Below are 19,446 nucleotides of genomic sequence, written 5' to 3' on the forward strand. Positions count from 1 at the left end.
CCCTTCAGCTGCATCTGGAGACTCCAGGGCCAACTCCAGGAGTGACACTTCTGCCAGAGCTGACCAGTCAAGTGGAATCCAGCCCTGGAGGCCCACAGCTAGGCTGTCCTCCCCGCCTGCAGAAGCTTGTAGAGATGGGGGTATGGTAGGGATGGGGGAACAGGCTGGGGTGACACCAGTGGTGAGCCCACGGGAGGCAAAGGCTTGAAGAGAGTAGTTGAAGTGCATTTTGCCAATAGTAAAAATAGTCTGCAATGGCAAAAATGTGTGTTTACATAAGGCTCCCACTGTGCTCCAGAAAAAGGAGGAGAGGGCTCTATATTCTCAGTGGATGAGATGTTCTCCCCCTCACACAAAGGTTCCCCTTGCCCCTTTCTCAGAAGACCACTGCGAAGTTAACCACATGCCATCCAGTACCAGTAAGGCTGGTTCTGACTATGCTAGTGGTGGATCCTCTCCCATTGGCCCCTCCCCTAACACAAAGGGGAGTATAGTTGGCTCCACCCATAAACTGGAGGAGAACTTCTAGGAAGATCCAAGCCTCCGATGTGCCCTGGTTTGGGTAAAGCAACATCTGAAGTCAGATGCCTTTCAGCTTCTGGACAGCTCTCTTGCCCAAACCCCACCCCTACCCCCTGCCTGTGGACGACTTTGAGTCCCTTGACGCTTAGGGGACTGACAATGCCACTACTTTGGGCCGGCCTTAGCTTGAGTGTTTTCTGCTGTGGAGACCAGACCGCCCGAGACTTGGGGTGGGGGGCTAGTTCTGTATTTAGTCACGGTTCACCCACCTAGGGTAGCTAAGCACAGCCTCCATAATTATCTTCATTTTCTGTTATCTGTATCGTCTCATCATCATCAGGGTCCCCCTCTCCCGTGGAAGCGGGACGGACGGAGAAGGGGCTGGCTGCCAGAAGAGGACGGTTTTCTATCCGTACCAAGGACGTTCCTCGACACAGAACTTAGAGATCCCGGCAAAGGCGGCCCGCGGAGGGCGGAGAAGCTCCCACGCTGGGGCCGAGCCCCCCGCCGTGTTTCCCTGTTGCCACGCGGCGGAGGGGGCGACGATGTACCCCCACACACACACCCTCCTCAGCGCTCAAGAACCCAGCCTTCCCGCCGCCGGCCTCGGGGCAGGCGGCTAGTGGGCTCTCCCTGCACCTCCTCTACCCACCCTGCCGCAGCCAGGTTCTTATCCAGCGTTCCCCGCCCTGGACCGGAGGGTCAGAGGGTTGGGGTGACGAAGGGAGATCCAGCAGCCGGTGGGCCCGAAGGCCTCCTCCTCCCGTGGCACCTTGGTCCTCTACTCGCTCTTGACTCCTCCCCCGTCTCTATTCCGCAGCGTCCCCTCCCTGTCAGCTCTCCGCTTCCGCGACCGCACCTGCCTTAGGGGTTGAGGGGACACAAGGGAGGTAGAAAGGGAAACCGGGGGTTTGGGGAAGCACAGCGCATCAGGGTGACCGGCTCGTCCCGCGCCGCGGGTCCCCACAGCCCCAGAGCCGCCCGCCCGGCGGCTGCGGCACCGATGCGCTGTCCGCGGTGCTGACGCCGGCCACCCGCTCGGTCGGGAGGGGGAGGAGACGCCCTCATTCTCCGGTCGCCCCGAGTCGAGTGGCCCTTTCTCCGCTCCTAAGCGGAATCTTTTCCCCAAAGGAACCCTCCGAGACCTGGCGCTGTGGATGGATGCAGGAAGAAGACGCGAGCGACAGGGAACTTAAACTTCGGACTGGAGCTGGAGAGCCCAGTGTCAGGGCATTACCGTCTTTCGGCCTCCAGCACCTGAGACCACAGGACAACATCAAGTTGAGCAAAGTTTGACGACGGCTTGGACAGAAGGGAGGGATTCCGGAGCCGAAGCGCAGGGAGGGGCTGGACGGTATTCCCTGGCGGCGTGGTAGCCAGCACCGCAGTCCGGACACCTGCTTCGGTGCCCCGCATTAGTGCAGCCAGAACGACAGGGAGGCGTCGCATCAGCCCAACTCCCCACCCCTTCTCTCCCTTCCTTACTCCCCACCCCCCAACACCCCGCCCCGGGCGCCGGTGACTCCGCCTCTCCGTGCCGGGCGGCTCTCCGGCTGGAGCTGGAAAGGGAGCGCTTCCCCGGACTCAGCTCGGTTCCGAGGCTCCGAAGCCGACGCCGCCAGCTCAAGCCCGGGGGCGGGAGCTGGACTGCCCACGGAGCCTGCGCTGGGGAGCCGCTGAGCCGGGGACGTCTCATGGGACGCGCCCGGGGTCTCTCTTCGTGCCCTGCTCTCCCGTCCCTGTCCTAGGCGCCCGGGCTCTACAGCCCGCCCCGCCCGCAGCCCGCGGCCTGTCTGGAGAGGAGTATGAGGCCCGGGGCCCCGTGGACGCCGGCCACAAGGCGGCAGGGGCCTACCTTGAGACCCCCGCGCCCGAGGGCGGTGGGTGAGGAGCCGCGGCAGCCGGCCAGGCGTCGGGGCGCAGAAAGGAGCGCCCCAGCTCCGGCGCCCGAAGGGCCGCGGGACCCGTGTGCGGCCTGAGCGCCGAGGAGGAGGCGGAGGCGCCCCGCCGTCCGGGCTCTGGAGGAGGCGGCGAGGGGCTCCGCGGCGGCCCCCGACCCCTGGTCACCATCCTCACGTTTCTGCTCCCGCGGGGGGGATGTCGCGGCCCGGGCCCCGAGCGCCGCCCCGGCCCCGGGGCTGAGCTCCGGACCATGTCCTCCCGCAGCCCCCGGCCCCCGCCCCGCCGCTGCCGCCGCCGCCTGCCGCGCCCCTCCTGCTGCTGCTGCTGCTGCCGCCGCTCGCACCTCAACGAGGACACGGGTCGCTTCGTGCTGCTGGCAGCGCTCATCGGCCTCTACCTGGTGGCTGGCGCCACAGTCTTCTCGGCGCTCGAGAGCCCGGGCGAGGCGGAGGCGCGGGCGCGCTGGGGCGCCACGCTGCGCAACTTCAGCGCGGCGCACGGAGTGGCCGAGCCGGAGCTGCGCGCCTTCCTCCGGCACTACGAGGCCGCGCTGGCAGCCGGCGTCCGAGCCGACGCGCTGCGCCCGCGCTGGGACTTCCCCGGCGCCTTCTACTTCGTGGGCACCGTGGTGTCGACCATAGGTGAGCGGCGCGCCCAGCGGGCGACTTTCCTCTCCGCGTCTTTCACGTGCCGCCCTTTCCACTGCTCGGGGCTCGAGCTGCGTCCCTCGGCTCCCTCTTCCCTTCTGAGGCCCCGCTGCCTACTTTCATTTCGCCCTCTCCTCCCCACCCGTCCCCCTCCTCCTGCTCGGTCTCCCTCTTTACTGGCTTTCGGCGCGGGAGGTGGCCTGAGAGGCCCATCTCTGGCGCGCACCCAGCGGTGACTGCCTGGCAAAGAGGCCAAACGGGGAGAACCCTCACCCGGGCGCTGGGCAGACGGGGGGCCGCCCGCGCTCCAGCACTTGCCAACTGCGTGACCTAACCGCTTGTGCCTCAGTTTCGGCTTCTAAAAAAGGACTTGGGAGAACATGTATCAGGGGCCTGCTGCTTCCTTCTTATTTCTCACGCCCCCTAGTCCTCGGTTTCCTCATCCAGGTGATTTGGAAAACCCTTCCTCTCTCCACTCACAGCGTTGTTACCTCCCTTCTCTTCTCCTTTCTTCTTTTACACGCGTTTTCCCTCAGAGTCCTCCAGCCCTTTTACCCTGGGGAAGGCGACCATTTCCCCAGACGAATCCCTAGATCTCCTTCGCCTTTTTTTTATTTATTTATTTATTTTTTTTACAGTCTACACCACCCCATTAGACTTGGAGAATAGGACTGCAGCCGCTCTGGTTCTGGTTTTCTCCTCTTGCTTCCCCCCTCCCCTCTTCCAGCTTCCCCTCCAATTTCTTGACCTCTCTTCTTTGTTACCTTGCTATCTTTTCCAACCAATAGTGGCACCAAGGGGGTAGCTTGGGTGCAGGGGGTAGTTTCTCTATACTTTCCATCATCCCTTCCTCTTATTTTTGGTAAAATAGTTCATGATTTTGCAACTGTACAAAAAATGCTGTGTAACTATTCCTCGAAGCCCCCCTGTTTCTTTCGCCCCTCCTCTGAGCCTCTCTTGTAGAGATTGTGGAGCCATCACTGCTCCCCACTCCACCCTGTCCCTCTCTTTATTCTCCTCTCACCCACTTTCCCCATCCCTCCCCCTTTCCCTGGGCCCTGGGTGTCACGTGAAACAGACCTCTTCCCGTCACTGTATAGAGTGCAGAATAAATACAAGATTTTCACTTTGGCAAGACTTTGTGTCTCATCTCCTCCTGCTTCCAGTCCCAGGGTGGAAGAAGGCCCTTGGCTGGTCATGCCTCTAGTCACCCCAAAGCACTATCCCCCGGTGGTAGTTTTGGAGGAGGGGACTGGATTCACTGGGCTGAGAGGTGAGGGATTGCACCGGCCCGCCTTCTGTGGGTGGGTTCTGGGCTGGATTGGTATGCCAGCTTAGAGACGGGGGAATGGACTAACTGGCCAGCGTAAGCCATTGTAGGTGGCTGCTGGGAGGCAGAGAGAAAGACTGCGTCCATGTGCAGGATATGAGCAGCTAGAGATGGCTCTCTGAGTGTATATGTATAGTCTACGAAAGGGCTTCCTTTCAATGAATTTTCATGTGTCATGTTTGATCTGATGACTTTAAATAGAAAAGGCAAATGTGGCCCAAGTCCAAAGTACACACAAATTGGATAAAAATACCATTTAAAAGCTATATCATGTTGTTATGGTGATTGAAGATATAAAATGACCCCCTTAAAAAAAATCCCCTTTTAAGAGCTGCATCAAGTTGCTATAGCAACTAGAGTTTTTTTTTCTTTTTTTTTTTTAAGTGCTTTAAAAGTACTAAAGATGCTTAGTCCTGGAAGATGACATCATGTGTTCATAGCTCATTATTGATTTATGCTCTTCCTCTTGTAAACACACCCTGTTGCTTTCACCTAGAGGCAACCTGTGCACAAGTTGGGCAGCCACAGCCTTTCTTTCCCAGCGGTGTGCTCTGACCTTGGCTTCCTAATGGAGCCCACAGGTTAAGGGAAAGGTGGGAGCAGTGTCCCCTTCCCCTACAGGCCATGAGTCTATCCAAATGGGGCCTCATTCCAGTGACCTGTGGTCTCTGTGCCTTTCTGATGAGCTCCCATCAATGCCTTCATTCACCGCCCAGCCATGGCTTCTACAGCTTCTGTCAGTTCTTTGCACAAAATCAAGTCAGCGTGTTGGTAAATTGTTCCAAGCCCGAGCCCTTAATCTACGAGCAGGATTGGCTGTTCTTTAGTCAAGCAGAAAGAAACTATGTTCTCTTTCTTGATTTGTGTTTGGGGATGCAGGCAAGCATTGTAGGAGGCTATGCTGAAGCTGGTGGCTATGTTACAAATGACCCAGCACATTGTTTCCAAAATCTGCTGCAGGGAGATATTTATCTCTGAGAAGAGCTGCACTCAGGACCAGAACCAGCCACTGGACAGCTCGGCATTGAACTAGCCCCTTTGCAGAGGTGCCAAGAAAGCCACACAAGTAGCAGGGTCTCTATCAGTTATCCACCTGCTGACGTGGTCTGGGGCAGTGGTTCAAATTGGTCACTTCTGTCACATAAGTTCTGCTGAATCCTGAAGTAGCATGATTTTTATTTCAGGCTTCTCTTGCAAAATGTACTTGGATGAGATTTAAGTAAAGACCTACCTACGTCAGTTTCACTTCTGTTTATGTAGTTCCTTTCCCTTAAATGCCCTGAGTCTTCAGAGACAATTATTATTACTGGTGCTTTTATGGATTCTGCAGCTCAGGGAACCAAAGCCGAATCCAAAATGGGCAGTCAGTATTCTCTATCTGACACCTCATCCAGCGAAGAGGAAAATTAGCATGCACTCGGTTTTATTTGAATATCACAGTGTGTATGGTCCAGGCAGCAGTGTGGACATTTTCTTGTATTGTATAGACCCAACTAAATGATTCATCTAGACTTTAGTGTAGAAAACCCTTTCTTCATTCATCCCATAAATATGATATATTGTGTATATCAGGCCCCAAGTGCTAATATGTTGAAAGGTTAAAGCTTATTCTACAAGACAAAGGTTGAAGCATATTCCAACATGGGCAGTTGGATTGCAGTGTTCATGGGCGCCACATCTTGGCTAGCCTCACTAATGATGATTGGAACAAGGAGGGGTCCTTTGGTCCAATCCCGTGTGGCTCAGAGTGTTAAGGGACGTGTCTCAGGTCACAGTTAATTACGTATTCAGCTGGGTCCAGAATCCAAGTTATGCAGTGTTTATTCTACCAGTTTCATTGATACAATTGGTGGGCACATTCCTGTTTGAGGCTGAAGTATTTAATAACGTGTGTGTGTGTGTGTTTGTGTATGTGTGTGTATCTGTATCTGTGTGTGTGTCTGACAGACACTACAGCAGGGCTGAGCAAAAGGACTGGTCTGTTGGTCAGGCCAACAGTTGATTAAGTCCAGAGAAAACTTGAAGGATCAGACACATCTTAGAGCTCAGATAGACTAGAAGCATCTGATAAGTCTTAGACAGCTGGGAAGGCAAGAGCCAGTACCAAGAAGGTTAGAGACAGAAATGCTAGCAAGTAGGAGACATTCGGGTAAATTCTGGTCCAAGGACAGCAGCCACTTTCTCTCTGCCTTCTCTTGCACGTGTGTGTGTGTGTGTGTGTGTGTGTGTGTGTGTGTGTGTGTGTGTGTGTGTAGGGGAGGGGAAGAAGGGGCAGGAATGGGCCTTCAGCTAGAGGGAGACACAGAAGAAAAATTCAGGTGTGGTTGTGTGTACTCATGTTAGATGAAACACCATGATGAGGTAGAATACTTGTCCTGACATTTGGCTTGAACAAGGCCCATATCCGGAGCTAGGTAATTTGCAACTGTCCATACAACATAGACCCAGTGGGAAGATTTGCCAGTGGCTGTTCAGTGGTAGTTGAGGCTGAATAGAAAGTCAGTCTGAATAGCTTAAGCAAAATGAAAATCCACTTTGTGGTCTAAATTATTCATATTGATTCCTTACACTGAACTGAAATCCTGGGCAGTTATTATTTCTGCCATTTATGCTCTATGACATATTCCCAGGGGATTGAAATCAAGTTTGTTTTAATGTAAATACATCCATTTATTCATCCCTCCATTTAACAAAATCCAAGACAAGCAGAACTCATAACCATGCATGTGTCGCCTTTGGCATGTCATCTGCATCTCCCGTGATCACATGAACTCCTAAAGAGAAAGACACTGGCTGGTGTTCTTTTAGTACTAAATAGTATTCTTGGAGTCAGGCCCTAGCTCAAAGATATTCAAGCAATCCAAAGAGTATTAATCCATCATTTCACATCCTAAAGGATGTTTTATTGGTTTACTTTGAAAAGATTAAAAGGAAACTCTCCACTGGGGTTTTAATTATGCAACTGCTGTCAGATTTACACATAGAGAAGAACATATTTCAAAGTCTCTCTCAAATGGCAGCTTGATATAAACAGAAATATTTTTGCTTCCTTTTATTAGGTTTTCTGGCAGCATATTTTAGCTATAAAGCTAAAACCATGCCGCTGTAGCCGGGATGGTGTAGGTATAAGAGATGTCACTTTTGGCACTGCATAATTTAGCTTGCTACTTTCAGAATTAGGCATACTTAATTATTCAAGTCCTAACTTTTTACTTCTTTTTTAACATGGAGTTTTTAAAATGTTTTTGCTTCAAAGGAAACTAAGACATTATGAGTCCGAAATGTCACTACCACATTTACACTCGGTTTTCTTCTGACATGTATGTAATCCAGCTGGAGGCGGCTCTGATGCCGGGAATGAAATACATTACCCAGAAGGAGAGGAGTACCTTTCCTCTCTTATTTCTCTCATCAGCTATTTGTTATTGGAAGATGATGCTATGGCAACTCTGAAGGACATTTAGGGGAAAAAAAATCCATCATTAGATTTGAAGCTGTAGATGGAGAGCAAGGAAATACATTCTAATTCACTGCTCTGTCCTCAGCACCCAGCACTGAACCCAGCACATTGTAAATAGTCAATAATTATAATAACTCCTAATACTCTGCCCTAACATAACTGTTTTCATTTTTGCAAGTTCCCCTGCAGTTCTTTGTCACCTTTTGTAGGAAAAGGAAAGGGAACTACTTGACAAGTGCTGAGCTGCTTTTGGTAACATTTTTTTATCAGTGTTGTTTCCATGTTTCTACATACTAAGTTTAATGGGTGCGTAATATTCTATGTAACTGATGTTCTGTAATTTACTACCCCTATTGCTGTGTAGCTGGGTGTGGTTCCCAATTTGGGGGCTGTTGTGAGTAATGCCACAGTCATCATCTTTATGAAGATGGCCTTTTCTTTATGCAATATCTCCTTCAGTTGAATTCCCAGCAGTGAAATTGATAGTCAGGGCACACTACCATCTTCATGGCTCCTGGGGCCAGTCCCTCTGGAGTGAAGGACTGTCTCATCTCTCCTGAGCTGAGCCTACAACCTCTACAAAGCCTAGAAGAGACTGGACAGTTACCCAGCAAATTGCCCCATGGAAACAGGCCACAGATTCACTTGGTTTACTCCAGGATTGCACTCACTCCCAGGAGCTGAGCTGACCCCTGAACAAGTCAGTGACTAAAGCATCTTCAGCCTCCCTTGCTTTAATGAGAGCCACTTCCTCTGGGACATTCTGGGTGGGTGGAGAAGGGCAGGAAGGAGAACAGGAGCAGCTGCCCGGCCATCAAAGACAGAGACGGGGTACCTGGACCTTCTTCCTTCCTGTCCCCTGCATTCCCGGGATGTCTGCCACCACTCCTGGGCCAAGCCAGTTGAGGGAGAGGGTTCTTCCCTTTGGTCCTGACTGTGCCCAAGGACCCCAGCCTGGACTGGCCCAGAATTGTGCCACATGGAGCAGACACCTACCTCTAGAGTATTCCAGCTGGAAAGCACCATAGAAATCTCCAGAACTTTCCCCAGGCATTTATACCATTTTGTCAACAAAAGCCAACAAGCAGCCTGTTACAGAAAACAGGGGAGCTGGAGCCCCACCCGTCAGGCCTCCCCTTAGGTGCCAGGTACTCCCTGAAAGCTTCTCTGAGGAGCCCTGGTGCTCCTCCAAGACCAACCTGAAGAGGGTTAAGTTAGCCTTGTTCCTCATTTTACGTAGGTTCAGAGAAGGAGAGAGGGTGTTCAAGGTTGCACAGCAAGTCAGAGGGGCATTTGCTGAGAGCTGGTGCTGACCCAGGACCTGCCTATGTGGACTCTGAGGTCCTTGAGCTCTCATGCCGCCTTGGAAAAGTTTCCTGAATACTGCTGAAGATCTCTCTGTCTGTCTCTGTCTGTCTCTCTCCCTCTCTCTCTCTCTCTCTCTCTTTCTCTCTCTCTCACACACACACACACACACACACACACACACACACACACACACACACACACACACACACACACACACACACACCCTGCAAATGATGGGACAAGTACAGAACCAGATCCCGCCATGGCTCTTCTGAGCAGATACCAGTCTTCCCAGAAGGGGTGAAAGTTGAACAGTACATCAAAGACAAAGGGGAAGAGCTTGGAGGGAGGCGGGTAGGGCATCTGAGGAGCAGCAAAGTAAGTCGAGTGCCTTGGAGGGTCCTCCAGGGAGAAGCTCCTGCTGCATCTGAAGGCTGTGGGGGAGCCTTAGGTCTGTGTTCGAAGGTGGAGTTCAGGGCTCCCACCCCCGTCAGCTACAGTGGGACTCTCCGTGCCCTTGCGTGGTGGCCTCAGATTCAGAGGAGGTGAGACGGAGCAAAAAGCCACTGTGTTTCTGTTCACAGCCCCAGCCCAGGGTCTTCCCTAGTCTCCTAGCCCTCCCCTTGCTTCTGCCCAGCTCCACTGACCTTCCCAGGATCCAGGGCTTGGCCAGGGGCTGCCAGCCAGCCAACCAGAATGTGGGGCTGAGGTGGGCGTGCTGGGCAGTCTCAGGCTCTGATCTCACCTGGGGTCAGTGGCAGGGTTTCTACGAGGTGAAGTTTGGGGAGGCATAGGGTCTTGAGGCTCTGAGGACAAAGGACTTTCCATGGGACTGAGACGGTACAGGAGAGGTGCTGGTAGAGAGTGAGAGAGAACCGAGGCCCCCCGGCTCACCCCAAGCCAGCTCTAGGCAGCTGCCACCACGGCTGTCAGGCTCTGGCCCCAGGAAGTTCTGTCCTAAACCAGGCCATTCCCTAGCCAACCGCCAGCTCTAATTCTTGGGGGACCGTAGCAGCCAGTGGCTCTGGTGACGATGCTCTGGACCATCTGTGAGTGTCACCTCCTCCCTGGGCTCGGGCAAGCCCAGCTCAGGACTAAGCTCCCAAGCTCACTAGCAGGATGGGTGTGCAGGGCCCTGTGGAGGATTAAGCTCTGGGGCACCCACTCTGTCACTTCCGCCAGATCCCAGGTGACTCCAGGATGGAGCTTCCGGTATCTTGCAATTTGAAGTTTTACAGTGTCTGGATACAATGTCATTATTCTCACAGTAACAGATATTGCCGACCAGGAAGGCAGGGTAGCATAGAGCAGTGCCTCTCAATCAGTAAAGTGCATGCAAATCACCAGGCTCTCGTCAAAGTGCAAGAGCACTTTCTGTTCAGTAGGTCTGGGTGGGACCTGAGACTGCATTCCTCATTAGCTCCCAGTGACGCCCATATTCTTGGTTCCCAGACTGCACTGGGCATAGCATGGGAAGAGAGAAGCAGCAGTGAGTCAGGAACTGGCAGCTTGGACCCACTCTGCCCCTCACTGGCTGCACGGCTGTGGGCAGGACACGACACCACGCAGGGCCTCAGTGGCTTCATTCCTAAAAGTAGGGAGTGCCGGGGTCACGTGGGTCCCTTCCAGCTCTGATGTTCTCCTATCTGGGAAGGCTATTCGCTCACATCCTCTGGTGCAGTTTAGTGCAGACTAAATGCACCAACTCTGCAGACTGGGTCCCAGTCCCAGTTCTGCCACTGACAAGCCATGTGCTCCCAGTGAGAGGATGTGCCTCTTCTTACCTCAGTTCCCTCCTCTGTAAAGTGAGGATAACAATGTTCCCTACCCCACGGGCACCTCCAAGGGTTGAATGAGCTAATCCACGTGTGCAGTGCCTGGCAAACCCTTGGAAAGCATCAGCTCCTCAGAACTGGGCAGGTCTCCTGGGTGAGCCCTGGGCTGCCACCCTGCACGGGGGGAAACCGAGGCCCAGTTCATCGCCGACCCAGCACTCTGCGTACAGCCCTCTGGGTCTCAGCCGCCCCTGCACTGTGGCATCTGCCGCCCTCTCATCGGCCGCTGTCTCTGGGGCATGTTGCTGTCCTGCGCCGTTACATAACTGGCCTGGGAGGGTGCTTTTTAAAATGCATTTTCTTTGGTTCCTCAACTAGAATGTCTTAATAATTCCTCACGTGTGTGCTCTTTGATCTTTTTAAAGAAGCTGTTTGGTGAATAACTGAACAAGTGACTGAGCGGTGGTTTAGACCATTGTCCCCCGGTACGTCTCTGCTTCTCACCCCCAGAGCAGAGCCCTGGGGAGCCACACCCCTGCCCACCATCCTGGTTTAGTGGGCTGAGGCCTCCTGGCAGTGCTTGGGCTTAGGGGGAGGTCATGGAGCTGAGACCAGCAGAGAGGCCAGATGGGGCTGAGGCCAGGCCTCGCTACGCTTCTCTGAGGCGACTCTGGTGTTGGGACTGCGGGTGGAGGAGGCTGCAGGACGGCACCGAGGTGAACAGCCCCACTTTGGGTGGGAGCCAGGGTGCTGCTTCAGGTCCCCAGGCCCAAACCTTACTCTGTACCCTTCACCCTGGGGCTACTCAGCTCCCCTGCTGGGTAGAAAAAGCATTCCCTGTCCTAGGGCAGGACAGGGGAGGCTGCCGGGCCTGCCAGCATCTTCCCTCTCCAGACTCCACCATGCCAGCAGCCAGGGCCTTTGTTCCGGGGAGAAAGAGGGTAACCGCAACATCGCTGGTCTCACTGATTGTCACCACCCCCCCCCCACACACACACACGTCGTGCTTGCCCGTTCACTGTGTTTTTACCCATGTTTATTCAGGAACCTCCCCCAAAGCCTAGGACAGCAAAGAGGATGCTATTATCTCATTTCACAGACGAAGAGACAGGCTCAGAGAGGTTAAGCGATTTGCCTGGGTTCACACAGCAGGGAGTCAATGGCAGGATAGAGGATTCAGGCCTCCTGACTGTATAGCATCCTTTCTGTTGCCCCTGAGCCATGCACGACCACAGAGAGAGAAGAGTCACAGCCCAGTCTGGGGTCCGGGGGCGGTGGGGGCAGAAGAGGTGAATATGAGGTGGTGCCAGCAAGGGCTCAAGCACAGTTTAGGGGTTTGGATTTGGCTGTGCTATGCTCCTTGTAGCCCCAATGGCTACACTGAGCTTTCCATCCTCACAACGCTGCGCCCTTTTTGAGGGAGGCTGCAGGCAGGCAAAGCATGGTGCTTCACGCAGAGCTCACTATAACTCTGGGAGCCGTTGATGGGAACTTTGGGGGCCAACTACACCAAGCTCTTGCCCAGAGAAAGGACCTCATGAGCTGAGGGCCCTCAGCCTTGCACCTGGGATAGCAGCAGTGGCCACAGAGCGGCGGGACCAGAAAAGCAAATAACCGGAAGGTCCGCACTTGAGCACATCAGCCAGGAACGTCTGGGCACACGGCCAGCTCAGGACTGTCCAAGGTCATGTCCTGGAGGCAAACCCACCCAGACATTGAGGGAAGGCATGAAACCAAGCACCTGCTGGTGCCTCCCCAGCTCTAGCCACTCTTAACTTCTGGCCATCCCTCCTGCACCCCACCCTGAACCCCAGGCACATTCCGCCTCCAGGCCATCGCTCAGGCTGTTTTCTCCACCGGGAATGTTTTCCCCTTTCTCTCCATTTTCCACCAAGTGAACTTGGACTTCAAGGCGCAGCTCAAACGAGGCCACTAAAGCGGGACCTTCTTGGAGCCCCTCTCACTGCCCCCAGACGCGTGGTCATTACCTCTTTCTATGCCAGTTTCCCTGGCAATAATACCAGCCTCTGTTCGGTGGGGTAAGGTATGGTAAAGGCTGGCACCGGACCCAGAACATCGTAGGTATCCTTTCTCCTTCCTCCAGGTCAGGAGCTCTGTCTTAGTAGTGCTTGTCACTGCTACAGTTAATGACAGTAATAGCCATATGGCAGCAGCCATGCATTGGATGACTACTGTAAAGTGGGCACCGTGTCTGGAGATGGGGATCATTGAAAAGCAAAGAGGTAGTTTCTGCAAATCATGGAGCAGAGTGCTTGGCACAAAGTAGGTGATTAATCAATGTTGAATGGATGGAATGAATAAATGAGTGTGAGTAACTGAAAACCTTGGACTGCTGGAAATAATAAAAAGAGAGTAGAAAAACCTGGGCCCAGGCTGGGCTCCAGGAACCTCCCAGCACCCCCGTCTCCCTCCCCGCCTGGCAGGTGTGCAGGAGACAGCTAGCTCATTCTGGCTGGGGCTCCCCTGGCGGACAGTGCTGTCTCCGTGGCTCTCTGAGTCAGCTGGGTCCTTGTCCTACCCTGCCTGGGGCCCGGCAGGATCACTGGATTGATACCAAACCAGACAGTTCTGAGCCTCAGCCCCCAGGGCCCCAGGAGTGGTGGGAAAAGTTCAATTCTGAACAAGGAGGCCAGGCTTCTTGGCCCCAGCTCTCCCACCAACCCAGATGCCCCATCTGGCCCTGGCCTTGGCCGCAGCTTCCAGCCACAAGGAAGCCCTGCTGAGTTCTGCCTCTCGGCTCAATAGTTCTACCTTTTCCATCACCGGCCCATGGCACACCCCTTAGAAACCAGATGTTGGCTCACAAATTGGACAGAAGTGTTATCAGTAACTAAATGCAATTCCACAAATCCGGAAAACCACCCCTATCCACACAGCCCAGCACCATCACAATGCCTCTAAAAATACTTGGGGAAGCTTTTATTGGAATGGGGTGTCCCAGCTTTCTGGAAAGTTACAGTTGAGATAAACACAAGCCCCAAATCGCACTCCGCGTGACTCTTCCCTAATGCTTTCCAAATGGCCACGACCTCATTCCCTTGCTGCCAAGTGTGCGGAATTCTGAGCACCTCGTGGTGAGCTGCTCACACCAGGACCTGCCAGAGAAGCTTCAGGGACAGCCCAGGCCGGAGAGGGAAAGGAAAACACAAAACTCTCCCCACGTTGAGTGAAACTGCGGGGCCTGATCCCCCCAGCACCCAGGAGCCTGTCTCTCCTGTTCTCTGCTCCATCACCCAGTGCCTAGCACCAGGCTTGGCACATGGGAGGGGCTCCACGAATATTTGTGGAAAGAACATAAATTTGAATAATTGGCCGTTTCCAAGATTCTCAACTCTACCTAGGCACCAGTTGAAGGAAAAGTAAAATACGAAAATCTCCACTTACAAATCAGACGATGATTCACTTTGTAAAAGAAAGCTTCAATTTGCAAAGGTCTTCACTCCGGGGCTTCTCGAGGCACACCAGTGCATTTACAGTGAGATGCAACGTGCAGCCAGTATGTCAGGAACCCAGAGCCACACCAAGTCCCCTTTACTGCCATTGCCACCTTCACACAAACCCCAAATCCCTGAGGCAGCCCAGTGGCTAAAGTCAAGGGCTTCTGGTCGAATTAGTGAGCAATACACGTGACCCAGTGGGCAATTCAGAAGTGTGTGTCTCAAGAGCTAATGCGGGTAGTGTGTCTTGTACTGACGAGCTGCCCAGGTCCACTGGAGCCGTCCAGCCGACGGAGCATATGCCCAACGGACGCAAAGTGCCTTATAAACCTCCTCGATGTGCATTGTTCAGTCAGGCAGGTGGGCATTGTACGTGTCTCCATGTTAAGAATGAAGATATCTGCAACACCAAGAGACGGTTTGCAGTGCAGTGTAGTGGCTAGGCGCAGGTGCTGAGGGCCCTGGCCTGGGTTAGGATTTCAGCTCTGTCATTCACTGGTGGGGTTGCCAGGGAACATCTCCTCCTCATTCACTGAACAAGTCTGGCTCACTGCCTTCCTCTCCGGTCTCCCAGGCATGATCCTTCCAAGACCTGGGCCTCACATTCCTTGACCATCTCACCTACAGCAATGTTTTTCTCTGTCCCACTCTGGCAGGTACTCTGTTCTACCCATGTCCTTGCTACGACCAGTGAACTGAACTGCCTTCAAAGCTCACCTTCTGATCACCACCTCCCATCCTTCCAGCTCTCATCCACTGTTGCCCCAATATAGTATTCCTTGGGCCCCAAACGGGCAGTCCCCTACTATGTTTCCATCATCTTTTCTGGGCCCTCATTTCTTCTCTAATCCAACTTAGATTCAGAGGTGCTCCCTCTGCAAGCACCCTTAACTTCCTTGCCTCTCTCTTTCTCCCTGCATTGTGTCCCTGTCTCCAACTTGGTACCATCAAAATGCCAGCTTTCCACCTATTCCTTACCTGTACCCAAGCCGCTACACATGGCTGGAGAAAACCATGCAAACATGCTGACTGGTCCAACTTTAAATTAGTGACCCTGGGGACCAGCCGGACACTGCATGCTGGCAGACCCTCCTACTACCTTCCTGTTGTGTCAGTTCACCACTTATCCCTCTTCTTCCCACCTCCAGCCTCCCATAGCCCTCACTCTCTGCTCACACTTCCCTGAGAAAATACAAGTCATCAGACAGGGACTCTCATCTTTACAACCGCTAATCCATTCATCATTCATGTGGAGCTGCTTCTTCCTTATGATAGCAGACAGATGGTCCACTTTCAAATGCCTGCTTCACTGGGTCTCATCCCCTCCAACTTTCTCAAAGACTTGTTTCTGCCATGACCGGCCCCATACATGGTCAGTGTGTCCTCCATTGGCATGCAAAAATGCTGTCTTGTCTTCCTTCTTAATAGACCCCTCCCTTGACCCCTGCATCACCTTCCAGCTACCTCCCCATTTCTCTGCTCCTCTTTACGGGAAAGCTTCTCCAAAGAGTAGTGAACATCTCCCTTCCTCCCTGGATCCACATCGATCCAGAATCTACCCCATATTTCCACTGAGTCTGCTCTTATAAGATCCCCCATGGCCTCCTTTCTGCTAATCCAGTGATGACTTCCCTGTCTTCATCTTACTCAGCCACTCGGCAATAGTTGACACCACTGGCCATTCCTCCTTGAAATCCTCTTTTCTCTCGGCTTCTGAGACATCGTGCTCTCCTTGACCCTCACTGGCTGCTATCCTGTCTCCTTCACTGAATCCCCTCCTTTGTGTGATCTCTCATTGTTAGAGGACCCCACATTCAGTCCTTAGACCTTTCTCCCTGGATTCTCTCTCCAGACAATGTCACTTAACCTGTAGGGGAAGCAAGCTTTTTTCCTCTATGCCCTTAGGTTTTATACCTGGAGTACTGCAAATTAAACTGACAAAAGACAGATTAACATGAGAAAAGTCTTATGATGTATGCATATGGAGGGCTTCATAGAAAAGAACTGAGATCCAAAGAAGCAGTTAAGCCTGAGGCTTATATACCATTTTAACAAAGAGCAGTAAATTGTGGAGAAGTGATAAGGCAAAGGCAAAAGGGTCTGGGCTTCTAGGAGTGGTAACTTGTGAGAAGGTAAATATATGGGGGAAAGGAAGGTAAGGGTTATTTTAGTAAGGTTTGTTGTGCAGACTCCAATTTGTGCAGTCTTGGGGTGAGAAGTGTCTCTGGTTATTAAGAGTTGTTCTTCTTTCCTGGTATAGTTGAGGAGGGGGGGGACACCTTCACGAAGGAAAATTTATACCCTACCTTTGGGCAGATAGGGGAAGGTTAGAGAGCTTTTCCTGAGTCTGCTGTTTCTCTATGGCCTCCAGCTCAAAATAATCCTTATGCCCAAGTTGCATATTTTGGGGTCACATCCTCTGATCCCCTTCACACCCCATGGCTTTAAAGCCCACCTATCTGCTGATGACTTCCAGAAGAATAACCCCAATCTTCCACACTATGCTTCAAGACCACAGGTCCAAGGGCCAGCTTGACATTTCCACGTGGAAGTCTAATATGTATTAAAACTTAAAAAAGACCAAACTAGAACTGTTGATTTCTGCTTTATTCCAGTCTTCCTCACCTCAATAAATGGTACCATCAGGAAGAGCTGTCCTGACGCCTCTTTCTCTCTAATTTTCCATATTCATCATCAAATCCTGTCAGCTCAATCTGTAAAATACATTCCAATTTCATCCCCTGTCTCTGTGCCCATCACTACTGGTCTACTCTGATCACAACCACTGTATGTTGCTGGGGCAACTAAATCAGTCTCCTAACCAATCCTCCAGCTTCCTTTCTGCTTCTTGACAACCTCTTCTCCACACAGCAGCCAAAGAGGCCGTTAAAAGTATACATCAGTCAAGCTCTTCCCTTATTTGAAACCCGCCAGTGATTCCCCATTGCAGGAAATCTGACTCCTCACCAGGACATGCAAGGCCCTGTGTGACCCGGCCCTGCCTCCTCTCAGCCTCACTGGTACTGCTCTCCCCTTTGCTCAACTCATTATGGTGTCCAGACTGGACTTATTAGACCTCAGGGCATTTGCATTTGCTGTTCCTGCTCCTGGGAGTCCAGCTCCCTGGGTCTTGGTATGGCTGACTTCTCAACCACATTCAAGCCTCAATATCTAAAACTAAAATGTCACCCCTTGAGGAGCCTTCTTTAACTACCTGACTATAATAGTGTCCCCCACTCACCCCCAGCCTCTGTCCATCACACTACGGTCTTATTAGAGCATGTACCACATTCCTAAATCATCCAGTTCCTGTATTTACTTGTTTGTTGCCTGACCTCTAGCCACTCCCTGCTCCACGAGAACAGGGGTCTCGTCTCCTTACCCACTGTTATATTCCCAGCGCACAGCACAGCACTTGGTGTTTGTTGAACAAATGAACAAACTTCCAAACTTCTGTTTTAACATCTATAAAATGGGAATAAAGCTGTGCCTATCTCACACGGTTGTTGGGAGAATTGTACGAGACCATGGATGTAGGCGCTTCATCTGGCCATGGCATTTAATAAGCGCTCTAATATGAGCTAGTGTTTTTATTAATAATTTGGCTGTGGTCACACAGTGAGCGGTAAAGCTGGACCCCAAATCCTTTGCTCATTCCAGCGTGTCTGAGGCCACCTCTCAGGTTGCAGGGTAGGCCTGGGGGAGCAGTGTGAGTGAGGTCAGGACCAGCCTGCCTTAGGACCAACAACAGGTAAAACTGCTTTAATAGGTTTAGGTTATATCAGAGGGTCTTGAAAGCTGGGCAGAAACGTCTTAGACTTGGCCTGGGGAGCAATAAGGAGCCATTACATGTTCTTGACGATGCTAAGTGTCTGAGAAGAGGATTCTGGCTGATTAGTCACTATACAGTTATGCCATTAAATCAGGCAATCTAGTTAGCGTAAATTGCCGGCCTCTAGACTGCCTGGAAACAACCAGCTAATTTGAAGTCCCCTGTTTTGGCTGTTCACTTTGAACATTTAAATCAACCCACTACGAGCTGTCCCCCTTCATTTTATGGGGAGCTTATGTATCTCTACAGGTGGCAAATCCTTGAGTTTGTAACAGCATCTCTGAACCGCTGTGTGATTCCAAACTCATTCAAAAGATTGCCAATGCATACTGTTTCTTCATGAGCTCTGAGCAGCTCATGGTATTTGACAGCTCTAATTTTACAGCCAGTGGTGTAGACACTTTGAACAAAGAGCAGAATTTGGCACACTTGACTTAGCAGCCGTGTACAAATCTTTCTCGCAATGATGTCTGCCTCATGGGGCTGTGGGGAGGACCCCACATAATAGGCCAAGGGTCAGTGAATGTTTGTTGTTTTGTTTACGTGTGTTTATGCTGAATATTTGTGTGCAGAGTGATTTGGGTGGAGAGGGCTAGGGATAGGGGCCGGGGATCCTGTGGCCTTTGGAAAGGAGAAGAGAAGGTACGAGAGATGTTCTCAGGAGCCGAACGGCAGGATCTAGTGACCAGCGCTCAACATGACTCAATATGACCCCCACTAATCTTGGTTCTCACTCTCTGTTCCTCCCCCATTTCCTGACATCAAGATCACACACGAAGATACAGGGAAAGGGGCTGACCATGGGCCTGGGCATCTCTATGATGCGTCCAGAGATTTGTGTGCACGTCTAATGATGGGAGGAAGGGGGATGAGGATGCTGCAGGTGCACAGGAGGTGGGAAGTGAAGTCAGGCTGAGGCTGGGGAGAAAGCCCCTCCTCTAAAGCTGGGTTCAGCAGGGAAGCCCTCCCCTCCCTGCTCAGAGGTTGCTGAGGGCAGCCCCCTGTGCTCCGCAGGTGAGAAAGACACTGGGGGAGGATGGCCTGAATGCAGTGGAGGTTGGGGTGTAGCAATGACCTTAATTCATGTCGTCTTTGTCCCTAGAAATCACCTTCACCTTCTTCTAAATCCCTGGTTTATATCTTTTTTAATGTTTTCCATAAAACTGTTTCTTCTTTTATAGCTGTTTATGGCCGAAGGGCACTCTAGCTTCA

At 52.3% G+C, this 19,446-nt stretch overlaps 1 protein-coding gene across 1 annotated transcript in view; it reads left to right on the top strand.

Annotated features, from left to right (window-relative positions):
- The first annotated feature begins 1,389 nt into the window (after positions 1-1,389).
- KCNK12 (potassium two pore domain channel subfamily K member 12) overlaps positions 1,390-19,446 on the top strand; it is a 53,051-nt gene continuing 34,994 nt past the window's right edge. Inside the window, exon 1 of the mRNA XM_004264975.4 lies at positions 1,390-3,065. Within this exon, the coding sequence (XP_004265023.1) occupies positions 2,675-3,065 (391 nt within the window). The 5' untranslated portion in view covers positions 1,390-2,674. The remainder of the gene's footprint in view (positions 3,066-19,446) is intronic.

Source organism: Orcinus orca, chromosome 13 (genome assembly GCF_937001465.1).
Source record: "Orcinus orca chromosome 13, mOrcOrc1.1, whole genome shotgun sequence".
Taxonomy (NCBI): Eukaryota; Metazoa; Chordata; class Mammalia; order Artiodactyla; family Delphinidae; genus Orcinus; species Orcinus orca.